Here is an 18,979-nt window from a genome sequence, read left to right as displayed (position 1 = left end):
TACCCATTTGCTCCTTTCTGTCTTCTTCTTCCTGAAAATCCTGAAAAGACAAGTGGCTAATTAGGTCAGGTGACGTCTCCTTAGACAACTGTCTTGAAGAAAGGCCTTAGAAGCAGCAAGGTGAACCAATGGCTTCACTTACATAGGAACGAGTGTCAGTGTGACCTTTTTAAAACCAACACCAATTCAGCAAAACTCCCCAGGTCATGGTGTCACCCAAAGGGAGCACAGAAATTAAGGAAGGAAGGAAGAAAGGAAGGAAGGAAGGAAGGAAGGAAAGAAAGAAAGAAAGAAAGAAAGAAAGAAAGAAAGAAAGAAAGAAAGAAAGAGAATCCTCTATGAAGGTATATCAGCACAGAACTTGATGACTGTTCCAGATGAAAGAAAGAAAGAAAAATCTGTAGCCGTTTCGAAAATTTGCAAAATCGTTTCTTTTTTTTTGCTCTGAATAGTATGATAGTTTCTCTCTCTCTCTCTCTCTCTTAAATAAATTAGTGTTTTACAAACATTTCAGACTTGGCAAAGAAGGAAGTAGAAAAACTTTAGTCTTCATCTCCCCAATCAAACTAAATTGAATGTGACCTGAGCTATTAGCCAAGATTAAAACTGGTCCTTGTTGGTTCCTATCATGAAACATTCGCTAAATACACAGTTTTTGCTGAGTTTCATTATTAGGCTAACGGGAAGGGAAGGGAGATAAATGAAATGTAATAATTAGGTACAAAATATCTTAAATCAAAGTCCATACCCGAGCAAATTTCAGTATGGATCAACAGGATTCTAGGCTAATAATTTTCTTTTTCTCTCAATAATAATAACAACAACAGAAGAGCAGAATTGGAAGGGACCTTGGAGGTCTTCTAGTCCAGCCCCCTGTCCAGGCAGGAAACCCTACACCATTTCAGACAAATGGTTCTCCAACCTCTTCTTAAAAACTCCCGGTGTTGGAGCATTCACAACTTCTGGAGGCAAGTTGTTCCACTGGTTAATTGTTCTAACTGTCAGGAAATTTCTCCTTAGTTCTAAGTTGCTTCTCTCCTTGATTAGTTTCCACCCATTGCTTCTTGTCCTGCCCTCATGTGCTTTGGAGAATAGCTTGACTCCCTCTTCTTTGGGGCAGCCCCTGAGATATTGGAAGACTGCTATCCTGTCTCCCCTGGTCCTTCTTTTCATCAAACTAGACATACCCAGTTCCAGCAACCGTTCTTCATATGTTTTACCTTTAATCAATAATACTTTTTCCTTATTTGTGGTTTAGTGTGGTGTGACGTAAATCTATCTGTTAGAGTTTGAAGTTTATAAACCATCATTTGTGGCTTAGCACATTATGAGAACTTTGTTACTTAAGGTTTAGTCAGTACTTTGTGATCAAACCAGCCAAGGGTTGATGCACATTATATATCTCTTAATATGTTATTTTTCTTTCATATCCAAAGGAAGGACTTTTAAAAAATAAGGAACCCAGGATGCTCCGAAATTGCTCTTTATTAGAAGTTCACAGGTTGGGTTGTAAGACCAAATTTAAGGAAAGCACAAAAGGCTTAAAATGCTTGAACAACTTGGAATATCTTCAGAGATGGAAGAATCTTGTTTGTTGGCTGGGACCTGTCGCCGGGCATCTTCAGAGACTCCAAGGCTACTACAGGTTGATATGTTCACAAATGGAAATACCCAAAATATTTAAGATGCCAGCCTTGACGCAATTACTGGAATGTACTTCATCTAGATGGGAAACAGGAAAGAGAAATCAGTAGGGAAGAGAAGAGAGAGAGGGAGGGAGAGAGGGAGGGGGAGGGAGGGGGAAGAGAGAGTGGAAGATAGGGAGGGGGAAGGGAAAGGGAGGGCGAGAGGGAGAGCGAGAGAGAGGGAGGGAGGGAAGGAAGGAGAGGGAGAGGGAGAGAGAGACATGTTGCCTCTTTCTATCCATTTATATTTGACTCAGGTATGTGAGCTGTAGTTGAGCAACGGTGGGCGGTGGAAACTCCCCTGCTCTTTAGGAAACATCCTTTTAACTTTCTGCAGGACCATCCGGTGTGTCCCCACCATCCAGGGTTATATAGTTTGCTAGGTTCACTGACATATTTTGCTGATCTGGACAATCTCTCTCCAGACTAAAACAGAACGCTTCCTTAAGAATAAGGCCGAGATGAGTACAGGACAATTTTACATGAATATAAACGCCACTTAATTCAAAAGGCCTTGCTCCCAGAACAATGAGCACGCTGTTAAAGTCTTAGAGAGACTTTAAAATACTAAATATTGTGCTCTCATGGTTATTAAAATTGATCCTGGCGGTCACACAGTTTTATTTTACGTGCACTAAATATGATGCCAGATGCCTTTACGTTGCAGAGTTGAGTGGAACTTAATTTGCCTTTCTACCACACCTTCAGGTTCATGGAATTGTTCAGTTAAAAAGGAAGCCGTGTTGGCTCCCTCCTAGGATACTCACATCCAGCTCTTTCAACTTTATAAACAGGTATGTGCCTGCAGAGATGCTCGATGGGTTTCCCAAAAATAAGCCACTCTTTGATTTCTCCTAAGAAAGAATTTGCACCTTCGTATTTCACCCATAGGTTTCTTCCTGACAGCATTTGACGCATCATCTGAAACAAGACATTGATGGAAAACAAGGTTCAAAGGGCGGCTGACAAATTATTAGGCTGTTGCAGTAAATATTAGGAACTAGGTTTCCAAATGTGACTCTTCTGGGGACAGTAGTTTTTCCAATATTGTGACCTCAACACAATGAGGAAGTACCATGCTGGAGAAGGTTGGCTTCTGCCATATAAATGTATTAAGCCTTCAAGTGTTTTAGATCTCTTTAGGTCTTGGAGTAAAAACTTCCAAAATCTGATAATGTTGTGGTTCGCCAGCAGCACGTGGAGCTAGCAGCAGAGTCAGACAGTGAGGCTGGGGAGGACGATGGGCCAGTCTTGGATTCTGGGGAAGGCCCGAATGAGGGCTCTGGGTCAGAGGCAGAGATGGGGCCAGGACCATCTGGGAGCGATGTGCAGACTCCGGAGCCTCCAGAGGCGGACAGCAGAGAGGGAGAGGAACAAGAGGAGCCTGTTCCTAGTGCATGCATGCAAAGAGCTGCCAGAAGGCAAGAGCAGCTGAAGCAAAAAGGACGACTTGGGAGTAAGGCCAGGAGATGATTGGCCCCTCCTAGAAGGCTTAAAAGAGCAGCAACGGCTCTTAGGCTCTTTGTAGAAAAGCAACACTGCTATATTTGTTTCTAGTCAGTGTCCCTTGTTTCTGAACTTCATGGGGCTTTGCCAAGAAAAGCCTTTGGCAGGGTACCAAAGAAGATAAAGGTTTGTGATAAAGCCGAAAGACTTTTTCTGAAGGACTTGTTTTGGAATTAATTTGGACTAAGCTGAGAATGAAGTAATTCTCAGCTGTTCTAATAAAATACATTTGTTTAGGACTGATGGTGTCTGGTAATAACTACTTGGGCCTAGGTCACAACAGGTAAAAGGAATTTCCAACATTTTCTTTATTGAGCTGTGCCTCTTCCGATAATGGGAAACGACGCTTCCTGTGTTTCTTGCAGCTGGACTGAGTTGCCACTTATGGGAGCAGCTGCTCCACAGATTCTCCTTCTGCCTCTTGGCTGTTTCTGCCTACTCTCCCTTGAGGTTTTCTCTCGCTGCAAAAGCCATGCAACGCTGTTCTGAAGGTCTCTGTGTGTACCCAAAAAACGAGAGAGCCAAGAACATTCCCAGGGCAGAACAGAGAGACAGGTCTCCTGAAATTGAGGTTGGGCTCTCGGGACTGCATGGCTAATGCTCTCCAACTTAACGGTAGCATTTGGGTATCTGCCATTATCATAGACCCTGTCATTGGAACAAAACTATAGTGCAGAGGTCTTCAAACTTGGCAGCTTTAAGACGTGTGGACTTCAACTCCCAGAATTCTCCAGCCAGCATAGCTGGCTGGAGAATTCTGGGAGTTGAAGTCCACACGTCTTAAAGCTGCCAAGTTTGAAGACCTCTGCTGTAGTGATTACACTGGTCAGAGAATCAAATCGGAGAAAATTGGGCTGAGTTGGGCTGCCAACTGACTCCCTTTTCGTGTCTCGATTGTCTATATTCTCTTCCTTCCCTTTTCCACGATCCCTCCCAGTAAGGAACCCAGCATTTACCTGTTTCTCATAAGCCAACCGCCCAATTACTTCAATTTCTGGAATGTAGCCTTTTTCCATTTTCATCACGAAGCAAGCCCTTCGGGAGAAGATCCGCATGGCGATGTATCCCTGTTATGTCAGAGGGAAAGGAATAGCAGGTAAGTTCCATTAATAATCATTGGACGTTAAAATTTAAAATGTGCAAAAGGGACATGGAGGGACGCTCAGCTAAAATCCTGCCTGTCAGTTTTACAGCTTGGGTCCCTCCACATGGTTGTGCCTGCATATCCCAGAATTCTTGTCCTCTGGTTGCCTGCTCCGAACAGGAATTTTGGGACTTGCAGTTCCAAGACTTTAGAATAGAATAGAGTAGAGTAGAGTAGAATAGAATAGAATAGAGTAGAGTAGAGTAGAGTAGAGTAGAGTAGAGTAGAGTAGAGTAGAGTAGAGTAGAGTAGAGTAGAGTAGAGTAGAGTAGAACAGAACAGAACAGAACAGAACAGAGTAGAGTAGAGTAGAGTAGAGTAGAATAGAATAGAATAGAATAGAATAGAATAGAATAGAATAGAATAGAATAGAATAGAATAACAGAGTTGGAAGGGACCTTGGAGGTCTTCTAATCCAACCCCACTGCTAAGGCAGGAAATCCTGCACCACTTCAGACAAATGGTTGTCCAACCTCTTCTTAAAAACTTCTAGTGTTGGAGCATTCACAACTTCTTGGTGCTTTAGAGGAATAGCTTGACTCCCTCTTCTTTGTGGCAGCCCTTCAAATACTGGAACACAGCTATCCTGTCACCCCTAGTCCTTCTTTTCATCAAACTAGACCTACCCAGTTCCTGCAACCGTTCTTCCTATGTTTTAGCCTCCAGCCCCCTAATCATCTTTGTTGCTCTTCTCTGCACTCTTTATAGAGCCTCAGCATCTTTTTTACACCGCGGCAACCAAAACTGGATGCTATATTCCACGTGTGGCCTTACCAAGGTCTTATAAAGCGGTATTAACACTTCATCTGATCTTGATTCGTGAATTCTCGAGGGCCTGAGCTTGTGGCAGGATGATGAGTGAAAATGAATGGATGTCTTTTGTTAGAAGTGGAACTACATAGAAGAGCAGCTCCAGCTCAGTATGGCCTCAGTATTCTTGCACTGACAAGGTGATTGTGCAAAGGACTGGATTCACACTTACATGCTTATAGTCAAAAATTGTATCAGAAGAGCAAGATCCCTCATGGACGTGGATGATGGCTATTTTCCTCTCATTGTCTATGGTGACTGTCTGCTGGATGTAATCACCATTCATGCTAGGGATGCTGTAAACCTGAACAGGAGAGAATTTACTTGTCATCTGAAGTGAAATGCAGAATCCTAGAGACGTTCTGGATTTAGATGGCATTGGCTGATGGCCATTGATCAAAATCTCAAACCGTAAACCAAACAACCAAGCATATACTAAATAAAACCAAGGTATTAATGGGTGAAGTACACAGCTACTTAGCTTATGTGATTTAGCTTAGCTAAAGATTTATTCCCCAAGTTTCAGGACTTTTTTTGGAAACTTTTACAGATTTTTCTGCTGCTAAGAAGAATGCATTCTCTTCCACAGAACAGAAAGATTAACCATTCATCCATGCATTTGATTTATTTATTACTGGCATTTCTCTGCTTCTCTGCATGAAAACAGCTATGATAGATGTAGAATCCAGAAGGAATGGCAATATGCATTAAAAATATCGTGCAATGCACTATTTAAAAAAAGTAAATTTATTATTAGCTCATGTTTACTTCCAGTCTTTGGGACTGGATGTCTTCAAGTATTGCAGACATACATGAAGAGAAATGTTGAGGCCATTTTTTAAAAAAATGACCCCTTTCCAAATCAATACATTAAATCTACAAGCTAAATGCATGTATTTTGAGCCTGGCATTCTGAGACGAATGCCATTGAAATAAGTGATTTGCCATCGATTTTCAGATCTTGGTCTAGGTCAGAGGTTTTCAAACTTGGCTGCTTTAAGACTTGTGGACTTCAACTCCCAGAATTCTCCAGCCAGCTATGAAGTCCACAAGTTTATCCAGCTATGCTGGCTGGAGAATTCTGGGAGTTGAAGTCCACAAGTCTTAAAGAGGTCAGGTTTGAAGACCTCTGGTCTAGGTATACTGCTCTAAAGAAATAGATCTAGTCTGATACCCGTCCCTGTTTTAAAGCATCATAGCTGGTTATCTACTCAATATCTGCATGACTTTACAGCAGAAAAAAAAATTATCTTGATTCCACCTTTGAATTTTTTGTGATGATTACCTGGAAGGAAGCAGAGGCTGCATTCCAGAAGAATCCCAGCAAAATTAATGTTGCTGCCTGGAAAAGAAAGAAACAAGAGTCCATCAATGGTCAGAAGGAGAACAGCTCCATCTGAATGGCAAAGACCATGCCCGTGTAGGAATGCCCGAAGAATTTAACTTCAAGCTAGCCTGATTTGCAATCTTCCACATAATAACTCAGTTATTTTGCGAGACCATGCTTTTCCAACGTTCGTTACCAGCGCATCTGGGGCACAATTCTTCTTTTTTTGGTCCATGTTGCTGATGTCTCCTGATTCTAACAAATAATTTTTGTTAAACAAATTTAAATTTAAATTTAAATCTAAACAAATAATTCCATCAACACTGTCAAATTATGTACTGAATCTGCACTACTATTAATCGTCTCATAGTTCCCATCACCAATCTCTTTCCACTTATGACTGTATGACTATAACTTGTTGCTGGCAATCCTTATGATTTATATTGATCTATTGACCATCAATTGTGTTGTAAATGTTGTACCTTGATGAACGTATCTTTTCTTTTATGTACACTGAGAGCATATGCACCAAGACAAATTCCTTGTGTGTCCAATCACACTTGGCCAATAAAATTCTATTCTATTCTATTCTATTCTATTCTATTCTATTCTATTCTATTCTATTCTATTCTATTCTATTCTGTGGCTTTCTATATGGGAACTGGCTGCAGACTGCAAGGAACCTAATTACTATTTACTAAGTTATTAATGTTGAAACTTCCAAAGGCCATTTAAACATTATCTAAATGTTGCCCATCAAAATGCCTCCTAATGCTGAGTTCAGCTGGTCATGTGCTAAGGCTTGCAGGAGATATTTTGCCGAAATGTGCTTTCACTGCTCTCCCCGAGCTAACCAACCATCACATGTCGAAGATGTCTTTCGTTTCCTTAAGAGCAGTCCTCCTTACCTAGACAAGCCACATTGGTCCCTGAAAATTCCCCAGCTTTTCTTAAAAAGGATGTGTCAAATATACTCACAAGCCTGTTCATTTTTCTTCCAGGTAAGGGACAGAGGCCGAGACGCAAGTAGAATAAAATTCCAGAAACATCGAACATTTATATCTGGACTGTAGGTGTGGGGAACATTGGACAGAAACCTGCCCTGGGTATTTGCGCCTCGTATCTGTGGGACACGCCCTGGTAAATAGCTTTATCTGAATTTTGGGCTGAGTGGATACCCAAGCCCTGATATTTCTGAGTCATGGGTGCACGATTTCACATTTGTCATTTTGCAAACATCAATTAATCTCTCCCCGATAATTTGGTTTTTAATATTTAATATCAGAAAAGAGGTCTGATTTAAAAATGGGGTCAACGGTAAGTAAGAAAAGAGAGGAAAGAAAGGACTTTTGGGGTATCTCTAAAGAGGACCAAGCAGGGCTCTCCAACCTTGGCAACTTTAAGCCTGGAGGACTTTAACTCCCAAAATTTGCAAGCCGGAGGGACTGTCCCTGCTAGTGCTGACTGAAAACTTCCCCTCCCCCTGGAAACAGGTGACAGATCAGAAGCTGGGCTCTTGAATAGAATAGAATAGAATAGAATAGAATAGAATAGAATAGAATAGAATAGAATAGAATAGAATAGAATAGAATAGAATAGAATAGAATAGAATAGAATTTTTTATTGGCCAAGTGTGACTGGACACACAAGGAATTTGTCTTGGTGCATAGGCTCTCGGTATACATAAAAGAAAAGATACGTTCATCAAGGTACAACACATAAAACGCTTAATGATAGTCCTAGGGTACAAATTTAACACTTAATGGTACAACACTTAATGATAGTCATAGGGTACAAACAAGCAATCAGGAAACAATCAATATCAATATAAAGTGTAAGGATACAAGCAACAAAGTTACAGTCATAAGTGGAAGGAGATGGGTGATGGGAACGATGAGAAGATTAATAGTAGTGCAGACTTAATAAATAGTTTGACAGTGTTGAGGGAATTATTTGTTTAGCAGAGTGATGGCGTTCGGGAAGAAACTGCTCTTGTGTCTAGTTGTTGTGGTGTGCAGTGCTCTGTAGCGTCGTTTTGAGAGTAGGAGTTGAAACAGTTTATGTCCAGGATGTGAGGGCTCTCATTGGTATTCTTAATGTCCCTAGGCTTTGACAATGCAAAGCAAGTAGTAATTGATAGAAGGAAGAACATGGAATTCCAAGAAGAACTCAATAGGTTGCCTCTCCACAGTAGGGACAGAATCAAACAGGGTGTGTGGGAATCAGCAAGATATCTAAATGACCTGATCTTCACAAAACAAAGAATAACTTTCTTCCAAGCCAGATTTAATATTCCCCCCTCAGCACTTCTCCAGGATAGGTATAAGAGAACATCAATAAAATCCTCCACTCCTCTGCTCACAATAAAATACCTTATGCCCCCAGACTCCAGATTTTGGGCTTAGACAATTTAGAACTACCCTGACTTCAGTCTGACCTAAGCATAGCTCATAAAATCATCTGCTACAATGTCCTACCTGTCAATGACTATTTCAGCTTCAACCACAACAATACACGAGCACACAAGAGATACAAACTTAAAGTGAACCGCTCCAAACTCAATTGCAGAAAGTATGACTTCAGCAACAGAGTGGTCAATGCCTGGAATGCACTACCTGACTCTGTGGTCTCATCCCAAAACTCCCCAAACTTTAAGCTTAAACTGTCTACTGTTGACCTCACCCCATTCCTAAGAGGTCTGTAAGGGGCCTGCATAACAGCACCTGCGGGCCTACCATCCCTGTCCTAATATCCCCTTTTACTTACTCTTTTCATGTACTCAAATAATGTTTATACTTTCACCTCTTATCTTATATATGATTGACAAATAAATAAATAAAAATAAAATAAAATAAGAACGGGTATGTATATGTGGTAAAGGAGAAGTCAAAGATATCTCACATGTTTTATTGTACTGTGAGTTATACAGAGTGTGTAGGTCAATATATATTCTCCCCTTACTAGAGAGATTGCCAGGGAGGCAGACGACTTTTATGTAAGCTTTTTCCTCCAAGATTCAAACCCTGCTACCACGCGTACAGTGGCAAAATTCTGTGTCACTGCAATGCCCACAAGAAAAAAAATGGTTACAGAATTACAGATGCCAATTTTTTGGAGATATATATAACAATTTTTGGAAAAATACATTTACTCCAGTGGTGAGTTGCCCCCGGTTCGGACCGGTTCTATAGAACCGGTAGTAAAACCAGCGGGAGGCTCTGCCCACTGACCCAAACATCATCAAAACTCTTCTGCGCATGTGCAGCACAATACGAACCGCTAGTAAAGGTAAGTAAAATCCACCCCTGATTTTCACATACTTATCGGCTCTCCACTCATGTAAATTAGAGGGTGACCCTAATGATTTGAGATCATGTATTTTCGTAACAGGGATGTTATTATTCACAATTAATGACAGTATTATTTTTAATTTATTGTATGTATTGCTGGGAAAACCTGCATTGATGGAGCTCCCCATAAGTCCAGGTTATGGCAACTATCCCATTATGTAATACAATGATTCTTAAGATGTGTGGATTTCAACTCCCAGAATTCCCTAACCAGTAAGGGAATTCTCAATTCTTTCTTATTTTAAGTTCGATCCCTTCTTTGGTCTCAAACCATTTATTGAGTTTCAAAAAATGCCTGATAAAAATATGAAATAACACAAATGGGAGATGAAAAAAGGGAAAAGTTTAAAAGGTAACAAAAATGCATAAAACAAATATATAAAAAGAGTGACTTCCGATTTTGTTTTCAGTACAGATACAGATATAAAAAATAACTTTTTACTCTAGAGGAGGGGTCTCCAAACTTGGCAATTTTAAGACTTATGGACTTCAATTCCCAGAGTTCTTCAGCCAGCTTTGAATAGAATAGAATAGAATTTTTATTGGCCAAGTGTGATTGGACACACAAGGAATTTGTCTTGGTGCATATGCTCTCAGTGTACATAAAAGAAAAGATACGTTCATCAAGGTACAACATTTACAACACAATTGATGATCAATATATCAATATAAATCATAAGGATTGCCAGCAACAAGTTATAGTCATACAGTCATAAGTGGAAAGAGATTGGTGATGGGAACTATGAAACGATTAATAGTAGTGCAGATTCAGTAAATAGTCTGACAGTGTTGAGGGAATTATTTGTTTAGCAGAGTGATGGCCTTTGGGAAAAAACTGTTCTTGTGTCTAGTTGTTCTGGTGTGCAGTGCTCTATAGCGTCGTTTTGAGGGTAGGAGTTGAAACAGTTTATGTCCAGGATGCGAGGGATCTGCAAATATTTTCACGGCTCTCTTCTTGATTCGTGCAGTATACAGGTCCTCAATGGAAGGCAAGTTGGTAGCAATTATTTTTCTGCAGTTCTAATTATCCTCTGAAGTCTGTAGTTTTCTTGTTGGGTTGCAGAACCGAACCAGACAGTTATAGAGGTGCAAATGACAGACTCAATAATTCCTCTGTAGAATTGGATCAGCAGCTCCTTGGGCAGTTTGAGCTTACTGAGTTGGCGCAGAAAGAACATTCTTTGTTGTCCTTTTTTAATGATGTTTTGATGTTAGCTGTCCATTTGAGATCTTGCGATATGATAGAACCCAGAAATTTGAAGGTTTCTACTGTTGATACTGTGTTGTCAAGTATTGTGAGAGGTGGAAGTATGGAAGGGTTTTTCCTAAAGTCTACCACCATTTCTACGGTTTTGAGTGTGTTCAGTTCCAGATTGTTTTGGTTGCACCACAAGGCTAGTCGTTCGACCTCTCGTCTATATGCGGATTCGTCATTGTCTCGAATGAGACCAATCACTGTTGTGTCATCTGCAAACTTCAGTAGCTTAACAGATGGATCATTGGAGATGCAGTCATTGGTATACAGAGAGAAGAGAAGTGGGGAGAGCACACAGCCTTGGGGGGCCCCTGTGCTAATTGTACAGGTATTTGATGTGATCTTGCTTAGCTTCACCTGCTGCTTCCTGTTTGTTAGGAAGCTTGTGATCCACTTACAAGTGGTAAAACTTTGCTTAAAGTTTCCAAGTTTGGAGACCCCTGCTCTAGATTTAAGGCAATACTGAATAACCCATATAAAAATAATACAGTAAATGTATCCTATTATTTTAAATTTGACCAGTAGGTAAAATAAAACATAATAAAATACGTATCTTTTTCTTCTCTTTCTTCCTTCTACCTATGGTGCTGGTCCTATTTTCAAACACTATGGGGAAATAAATCCATTTTTATGTCCACTCCTACTTTTTTTTAAAAATGTGTTTATTTTCTGGGATTAGATTTAGGTTTAATTAATTGAACATTTTTAAAATGACAGACCCTGCCCATGTTTACTGAAGATACGTTTATCTAGTTTCGCTAATCTGTAAGGTGTCACCCTTGGCAATCGTAGCCTGTGCTGGCCAAGGGGCACACCGATTGCAATGAGATAATACGCCATATCTATCTTGGCAAATCTGGTATATAAAGTAGAAGGGTTCAGCTTTGCTAGTCTTGTATTTCTTCTAGTGCCAAAATGAAGCCGGTTGTAAGTATGGAAAGTTTTCATTTTCTGGTGCCTTACCATTTACTAGGGTAACGCAAAAGGAGTCTTCCAATATTTGAGTGGCTGCCACAGACAGGAGGGGGTTAACTTATTCTCCAAAGTACCTGAGGGCAGGATAAGAGGTAACAGGTGGGAGCTTATCAAAGAGAGATCCAAGCTAGAACGAAGGAGAAATTTCCTATGAGAACGGTTAGTCAATGGAAGAGAAGTTGTGGGCGCTACATCACTGGAGGTTTTGAGGAAGAGATTGGACAAGCAGGGGGTTGAATCAGAGGACCGCTAATAACCTGTTATTCTGTATGCTGTTGCTTGATCTTGAAATCTTCTAGGGCAGGGGTCTGCAAACTTGGCTCTTTTAAGACTTGTGGACTTCAACTCCCAGCTTTGCTGGCTGAGGAACTCTGGGAGTTGAAGTCCACAAGTCTTAAAAGAGCCAAGTTTGCAGACCCCTGTTCTAGGGTAATAGCAAAGTCCATCTCACATAATCTGTAGTCCAAACTGTATCCCACTTATAGGTAGAAAAATAAGGGGGGAAATCTGGTTTTTCAGAGGACCCTTAATTCATGAAGAGAAATGGTTAATCTTTTCACAGAAGGAGGGAAAGTTCTAAGTGGGAATCAGGACGAGTTGAACATCATGGATTAGAGGCCATAATCAGCCCCAAAGCCTGGCCTCTTCCATGCTTATTTTCACTTGCACACCTTTGCGCATGATGCTCTTATGCTAAATCTCAGGTGGGCCCAGAATGCTTCTCCTGAAAATGACACGCGAGTTGTCTTGGGAGAGCCAAGGGGGGATCTATGAGATTGTGAGCTGGTGAATCTGATGGCAGGGAAACATAGCCATTCATCTTTTTTGTGTTTTAAAATGCTAGAAGAATCTCTAAAAATGCTGCTTGAATAATAAACCAGGTATATCTACCTATGTTCCTGAACTTGAAGCTTTGTATTTATAGAGAGATTTGACACAACAATTTTACATGACCGTTAAATCAGGGTGCAAAGTGAACTAGGCAACACGATTTTTTTAAATTTGAAATTTGCTGCTTCCATTTCTAAATGATAGATAGCTAGCTAGCTAGCTAGCTATCATCTCTATCCAAATCTATTTCTTATGACTATCAATAAGTGTTGTACCTTATGATTCTTGATGAACTTATCTTTTCTTGGAGCATATGCACCAAGACAAATTCCTTGTGTCTCCAATCACACTTGGCCAATAAAAAAATTCTATTCTATTCTCTATCAGCTAATTATCATTCCCCGCCACCTCATTTTTTTCTCTAATTGCCAATCTGTTTTTGATCTCCATTCCAGATTCTGAGTGTGGTGTTTGCAGGAGTTTTCCTAGCCCCAGTTTTAACCGTAAGTACCATTGTATAACATTCTTGCAAACAAATGTGTTTTCTTTCTAACAACAGCAATTCAATTTTTACTTTTGTTTTTGCTTTTTATGAAGTTAAAAGATAAAATTATCTGGCGTGTCCGTTTAATTGTTGCAATTAGATATTCAAAGTTTTGGCTGAAGTGGCTGGTGCTTGTATTTTCCCCACTGTTGCCACACTTCGCAAATTCCCTTTGAAGGTTTCTAAGCAGAAAAACAGGATGAAAAGAAGTAAAAATAATACTTTCAAAGATGTGCTTTCCCACAAATCTGGGAATTAGTTCACGCAATTGGAAATGGGAGAAAGGATAAACCAGAGTTTTGAAGCGCTAAGCAATATTCTTCCAAAGACTGGATTTTTTTTTTTTTTAGTGGACTCGTAGCCATATCTCTTTCTGTTATCAATTGGAGCACATCCCACCTTATATTTTATTTTTCATGCGTATTAGAATAGATTTTCAACAATTGTCTTTTATCTTTCCTACCCAAGAACATCATTGTAAACAACGAGGGAAATGTTGGAGGGACTTCACATCAATCTGTCAACATCGATCACAAAAGGAAGGTGGTGAACATAGACCACAACAATGGCTGGAATTCTTGGAACACCATCTGGGATTATGGCACTGTAAGACATACTTTTTTTTATAAGTCCACAAGTCTTAAAGCTGCCAAGTTTGAAGACCTCTGCCCTAGGCTTTTCCACTCTTCCGTTCCATCCAAGGGACAACCTTGACATGAATTTCTTCTGCCTTCTTCCTTCTCCAGGAGGTGCTATAAGTCTCTGCACAGCTTTTCTTCAATGACTTCCCTTCAAAGCTGGTGGGCTCCAGCTTGGCCCCTACTTCTAAAGATGGAATGAATGCCTTAGTTGTTTTTTTTTCTTCCCTACCTTTATACATTTCTTGAATTCAAGGCAATGAATACAACTATTGCTCTTACCTCCTGTTTTCTAAATAAGCTTGTGAAGTGGTTTAGACTGGGAGAAGGACTGGCCCAAAGTCACCCAATAGCTCGGTGGCTAAGGTTCACCATTTCCTGGTTTCTAGCCTTTAAACACTACACCAAATTGCCTCTCCCTTGATTTATTTCAAGTCACGCCAGTGGCCTCTTCCAGGGACTCTCAGTTAGGGGTTGAAGAAATAGCATTGTTTCCATAAATGGTGCACCTTGTCAAAGCCAGGCACAATTTGCTGCCCTCTGGAAGTCCTGTAGCTTAATTGTCTCCCCGCATCCAATAAAAACAAGGGTGGACCTGATGTAGTCGTGGTGGCGCAGTGGTTGGAATGCAGACTGATTCTGCTGCCTACCAGCTGCCTGTGATCTGGCAGTTCGAATCTCACCAGGCTCAATGCTGACTCAGCCTTCCATCCTTCCAAGCTCGGTAAAATGAGGGCCCAGACTGCTGGGGGAAAGAGGCTGACTCTGCAGTTGGAAAGCACTATGAAGTGGTATAGAAGTCTAAGTGGTATTGCTATTTTCCTTCCTTCCTTCCTTCCCTCCTTCCTTCCTTCCCTCCCTCCCTCCCTCCCTCCTTCCTTCCTTCCCTCCCTCCCTCCCTCCCTCCTTCCTTCCCTCCCTCCCTCCCTCCCTCCCTCCCTCCCTCCTTCCTTCCTTCCTTCCTTCCTTCCTTCCTTCCTTCTTTCCTTCCTTCCTTCCTTCCTTCTTCCCTTTCTCCTTCTCTTTCCTGGTACCACAGTGGCTAGAAAGCACAATTGCCAGCTGACTCTGCTCACTGTCAGGAGTTTGATTGTGAATGCTGACAGTGAACGCTGACTCAGCCTTCCATCCTTCCAACCTCAGTAAAATGAGGGCCCAGATTGTTGCGGGCAAGAGGCTGACTCTGTAAACCACTTAGAGAGCGCTGGAAAGCACTGTGAAGCGATATATAAGTCTTGTGCTATTGCTATTGCCAACTGAGATCTTATGATCTAATGGGAAGGCTCAGGAAACTTTCCCACTTCGGATTCTCTTGGCGTAGTTGCCATTTTTTGGCTTCTGTTTTGCTTTGATAGGGTTTCATGGCAACCCGGATATTTTCCAAGAAAACCTGCTTCATCACCAGAATGAATAAACAGATCATGCCAGACATAACTACTCTTCCCAAAGCCATCCGGGAAAAACAGGTAAAGATACGGAGCTCTGGGAGGTAGGTCCACCTGGGCCCAGCAAAAGGGTACCATGGCCAACTCGCCTTGGGACAACTCATTGCGGGACAATTCAACAATTCTATCTAAACATTCAAAATAATGTTTAAAACATTTTAATTTTTGTCGTTCACATTTCATTTTGTCCCTCCTTCTGCATCCTTTCTTTAATGTTCTATTCTACCACTTGCCTTCAAACGTTGTGGGTGCTCCATTACTGGTGGCTTTTAAGGAGAGACAGGACCACCATTTGTCTCAAATTGTATAAGGTCTCCTGCTTGATTAGAACAGGGGTCTCCAACCTTGTCGACTTTAAGACTTGTGGACTTCAACTCCCAGAGCAAAGCTGGCTGAGGAACTCTGGAAGTTGAAGTCCACAAGTCTTAAAGTTGACAAGGTTGGAGACCCCTGGACTAGAAGACCTTCAACTCTGTTATTCTGTATATTGATAAAGAGAGGTTTTTTTTCCTGTGGCCCAGATGGATATTGAACCAGAGTCTAAAGAGTGACATGAAATCCCTCTTCCCACCTTATTGCATGCCGTTCATTGCATCCATCTTTAAACACAGCCCTCTTGTTCTTCTCCTCTTTTAGAAGAATCCTAGAAGTGGACCTGCCCCAAAGGAGGTCTCCTTCACTGTTTCCCATAAGAGAATTTCAGATCTGTCCATCTATGGGAAGCAGGTGCAAGCATTTTGCCGAGGGATCCCCAGCTATCTTGCTTCTGAAGTTAAAAGTAAGTATTGGCTTTGAGTTTCTTTGAATAAACCAAGGAGTGTTTGCAGAATTTTATGAATCAAAAGACTAAGTTGGGGGGAGAAAGGAAAGGAGAAAGGGGAGGGGGGAGGAGAGGGGCAGGAGAAGGGAGGGGTGGGGTGGGGAAAGGAAAGGAAAGAGGGAGGGAAGGGAGGGAGGGGGGAAAGGAAAGGAAAGGAAAGGAAAGGAAAGGAAAGGAAAGGAAAGGAAAGGAAAGGAAAGGAAAGGAAAGGAAAGGAAAGATATTTTGGTCAGTGACCAGTTAAAACAGAACTCATAAAAATCAATTACAGCAAAGAAAAAAGGGAGGGAGGAAGGAAATGAAAAAGGAAGACAACTGAGTTCCTTGTAATAGAAGGAAACAATAGGACAGGAATGGTAGGCTGGTGCTCTTATGCACGCCCCTTACAGACCTCTTAGGAATGGGGTGAGGTCAATAGTAGACAGTTTTTGGTTGAAGCTTCGGGGATTTTGGGAAGAAACCACAGAGTCAGGTAGTGTGTTCCAAGCATTAACAACTCTGTTACTGAAGTCATATTTTCTGTAATCAAGATTGGAGCGATTAACATTAAGCTTAAATCTATTGTGTGCTCATGTATTGTTGTGTATTGTGTGTTGTGTATTGTTTTGTGAATAGATTCAATTGGTTCATCCCCACAGCAGAGGCAGAAGCGTAATGCACCTTGGGAAGGACTCGATAGGCAGACAAAAATACCACTTCCAGTCTGAATATTTGGTCTGCGACAAACCAAAATAACAATTGTAATCAAACTTATTTTAATAACCTCGTATGTAGCCTTTGGATGATTTACAGAACGCTCCAAATGGCACCATTTATTTATTTATTTATTTATTTTGGTAGAAGGGATGTCAGCGTCATTCTCGTGACCGGACTGAGTTCACACAACACACTGAAACACACACCCAGGTTTTGTTTAAAAAGCCAAAGCTACGATCCCAAAGCATCATTTGTGGAAACTATATTATTTATTTATTTATTTATTTATTTATTTAATCAAATTTTTATACCGCCCTATCTCCCGAAGGACTCAGAGCGGTTTACAGCCCGATAAAAATACAAATATAATACAAGATAAAAACTTATTTAAATAGGCCAAAATTTAAAATTACAATTAAAATGATAAAAATCCCATTAAAATTAAATTTAAAATTAAAATTCTAGTCCAGTCCTGCACAGATAAATAGATGTGTTTTCAGCTCGCGGCGGAAGGTTCGAAGGTCAGGAAGTTGGCGGAGTCCTGGGAGAAGTTCATTCCAGAGGGTGGGAGCCCCCACAGAGAAGGCCCTTCCCCTGGGTGTCGCCAGTCGGCACTGCCTGGCGGACGGCACCCTAAGGAGTCCCTCCCTGTGAGAGCGTACGGGTAGGTGGGAGGCAGTCGGTGGCAGCAGACGGTCCCGTAAGTAGCCCGGCCCTAAGCCATGGAGCGCTTTGAAGATGGTTACCAAAACCTTGAAGCGCACCTGGAAGGCATATTAGGCATATCTGGGCTTGATGACTGGTTACGTCAGGGCTGACCCCCCGTCCACCTGGCTCCCCTTTAGCTAGTCCTGTGGGGTGTGTGAACCAGTGGTGGGTTGCCCCCGGTTTGGACCGGTTCGCAAGAACTGGTAGTAAAACCGGTGGGAGGCTCCGCCCACTGACCCAGATGTCATCAGGAAGCTTCTGCGCATGCAGGCACCCGGCCCCATTGCAAACCGGTAGTAAAAGTAAGTAGAACCCACCCCCGGTGTGAACCTGTCCAATTTGTCCTGTTTGTTTGTTTGTTTGCCCTTGGGTCATATCAAAGTGCAGAGTCCCAGAAACAAATTATTACTGCAATTTGATAAAAGCAATTTAAAACGGAATCGGATCAAATACGATTATTTAAAATGAAATTGGAATAAAACACAATAATTTAAGATATAGATAAATAAAATATGATAAAATTGTATTTCGGTATCAACCCCTACAATCTACCCAGGGGTGGGTTCTACTTGCCTTTACTACCGATTCGCTCCGCTTACCTGTGCGTGTGCTCTTCTGGGCATGCGCAAAAGCTTCTGATGACGTTCGGGTCAGTGGGCGGAGCCTCCTGCCAGTTATACTACCGATTCTGTAGAACCGGTCCGAACCAGGGGCAACCCACCACTGAATCTACCCCAATCAGTCCCACATATGCCAATCTCAACCAAACCATTTTGCTTAAGTACCTATGCTGGGTTAAATGTTATTTTCAGATTCTGGCCACACATAAGGTAAGTTGTTTTGATATGGGGATCCCAATGGGTCATTCGATTTGTCCCCATGTCTTTCTTTCTTTCTTTCCAGAGCCAAGCTTTTTCTTCTCCGAAGAATCATCCTGTACCCGACTGAAAATCCTTTTCCTCCTCCACTTCTCTTACTGCCACGAAGCCATGTACGAGTAACTCTCGGCTCGGCTAACCTCAGCCTGGGATACGTTGCAGGGGTGATTAGCAGCATTGTTTCCTTCTCTACGCAGAGGGCAGAAAAGTGAGAATGTGGCCAATTAAACACACCCATTGAACTCTCAAGCCTGTGTAAGTCTTGGTTTGTCTCCCCCATTTGTCACCCTCGTTTGATGCTCTCCAACTTTCTAACTTTTGAGATAGATCAGGTGGTAGCTTGATGGAGAGGCTGCAGGGAGGGGCA

General features: G+C 41.5%; 2 protein-coding genes across 2 annotated transcripts; one reads left to right on the top strand and one right to left on the bottom strand.

Moving 5' to 3' along the window:
• Positions 1-1,453: 1,453 nt before the first annotated feature.
• Positions 1,454-6,707, bottom strand: GKN2 (gastrokine 2). The gene is made up of 5 exons (XM_058194638.1): positions 6,669-6,707; positions 5,318-5,449; positions 4,148-4,258; positions 2,453-2,606; positions 1,454-1,722 (listed from the first exon to the last, which is right to left on the bottom strand). The coding sequence occupies exons 1-5, from the start codon at positions 6,705-6,707 to the stop codon at positions 1,640-1,642; spliced, it is 519 nt and encodes a 172-aa protein (XP_058050621.1). The 3' UTR covers positions 1,454-1,639.
• Positions 6,706-18,820, top strand: GKN1 (gastrokine 1). The gene is made up of 7 exons (XM_058194637.1): positions 6,706-6,716; positions 7,516-7,612; positions 13,339-13,386; positions 13,896-14,033; positions 15,421-15,531; positions 16,147-16,288; positions 18,638-18,820. Exons 1-7 carry the CDS (start codon positions 6,706-6,708, stop codon positions 18,733-18,735), a joined length of 645 nt encoding a protein of 214 aa, XP_058050620.1. The 3' UTR covers positions 18,736-18,820.
• Positions 18,821-18,979: the final 159 nt, after the last annotated feature.

The sequence above is a fragment of the Ahaetulla prasina genome, chromosome 9 (genome assembly GCF_028640845.1).
Source record: "Ahaetulla prasina isolate Xishuangbanna chromosome 9, ASM2864084v1, whole genome shotgun sequence".
In the NCBI taxonomy this organism is placed as follows: Eukaryota; Metazoa; Chordata; class Lepidosauria; order Squamata; family Colubridae; genus Ahaetulla; species Ahaetulla prasina.
The sequence above is the reverse complement of the archived record's forward strand: the minus strand, read 5'-3'. Positions and strand labels throughout refer to the sequence as shown.

Excerpts from the sequence above, each read along its gene's own strand:
- GKN1 (XM_058194637.1), top strand. Across the intron at positions 7,613-13,338 it reads TATCTGTGGGACACGCCCTG|ATTCTGAGTGTGGTGTTTGC; the intron begins GTAAATAGCTTT and ends TCTCCATTCCAG. Across the intron at positions 16,289-18,637 it reads TCTTGCTTCTGAAGTTAAAA|AGCCAAGCTTTTTCTTCTCC; the intron begins GTAAGTATTGGC and ends CTTTCTTTCCAG.
- GKN2 (XM_058194638.1), bottom strand. The coding sequence starts at position 6,707 with ATGGACCAAAAAAAGAAGAATTGTGCCCCAGATGCGCTG. Across the intron at positions 5,450-6,668 it reads ATTGTGCCCCAGATGCGCTG|GTTTACAGCATCCCTAGCAT; the intron begins GTAACGAACGTT and ends TCTCCTGTTCAG. Across the intron at positions 1,723-2,452 it reads TAAAGTTGAAAGAGCTGGAT|ATGAAGTACATTCCAGTAAT; the intron begins GTGAGTATCCTA and ends TTTCCCATCTAG.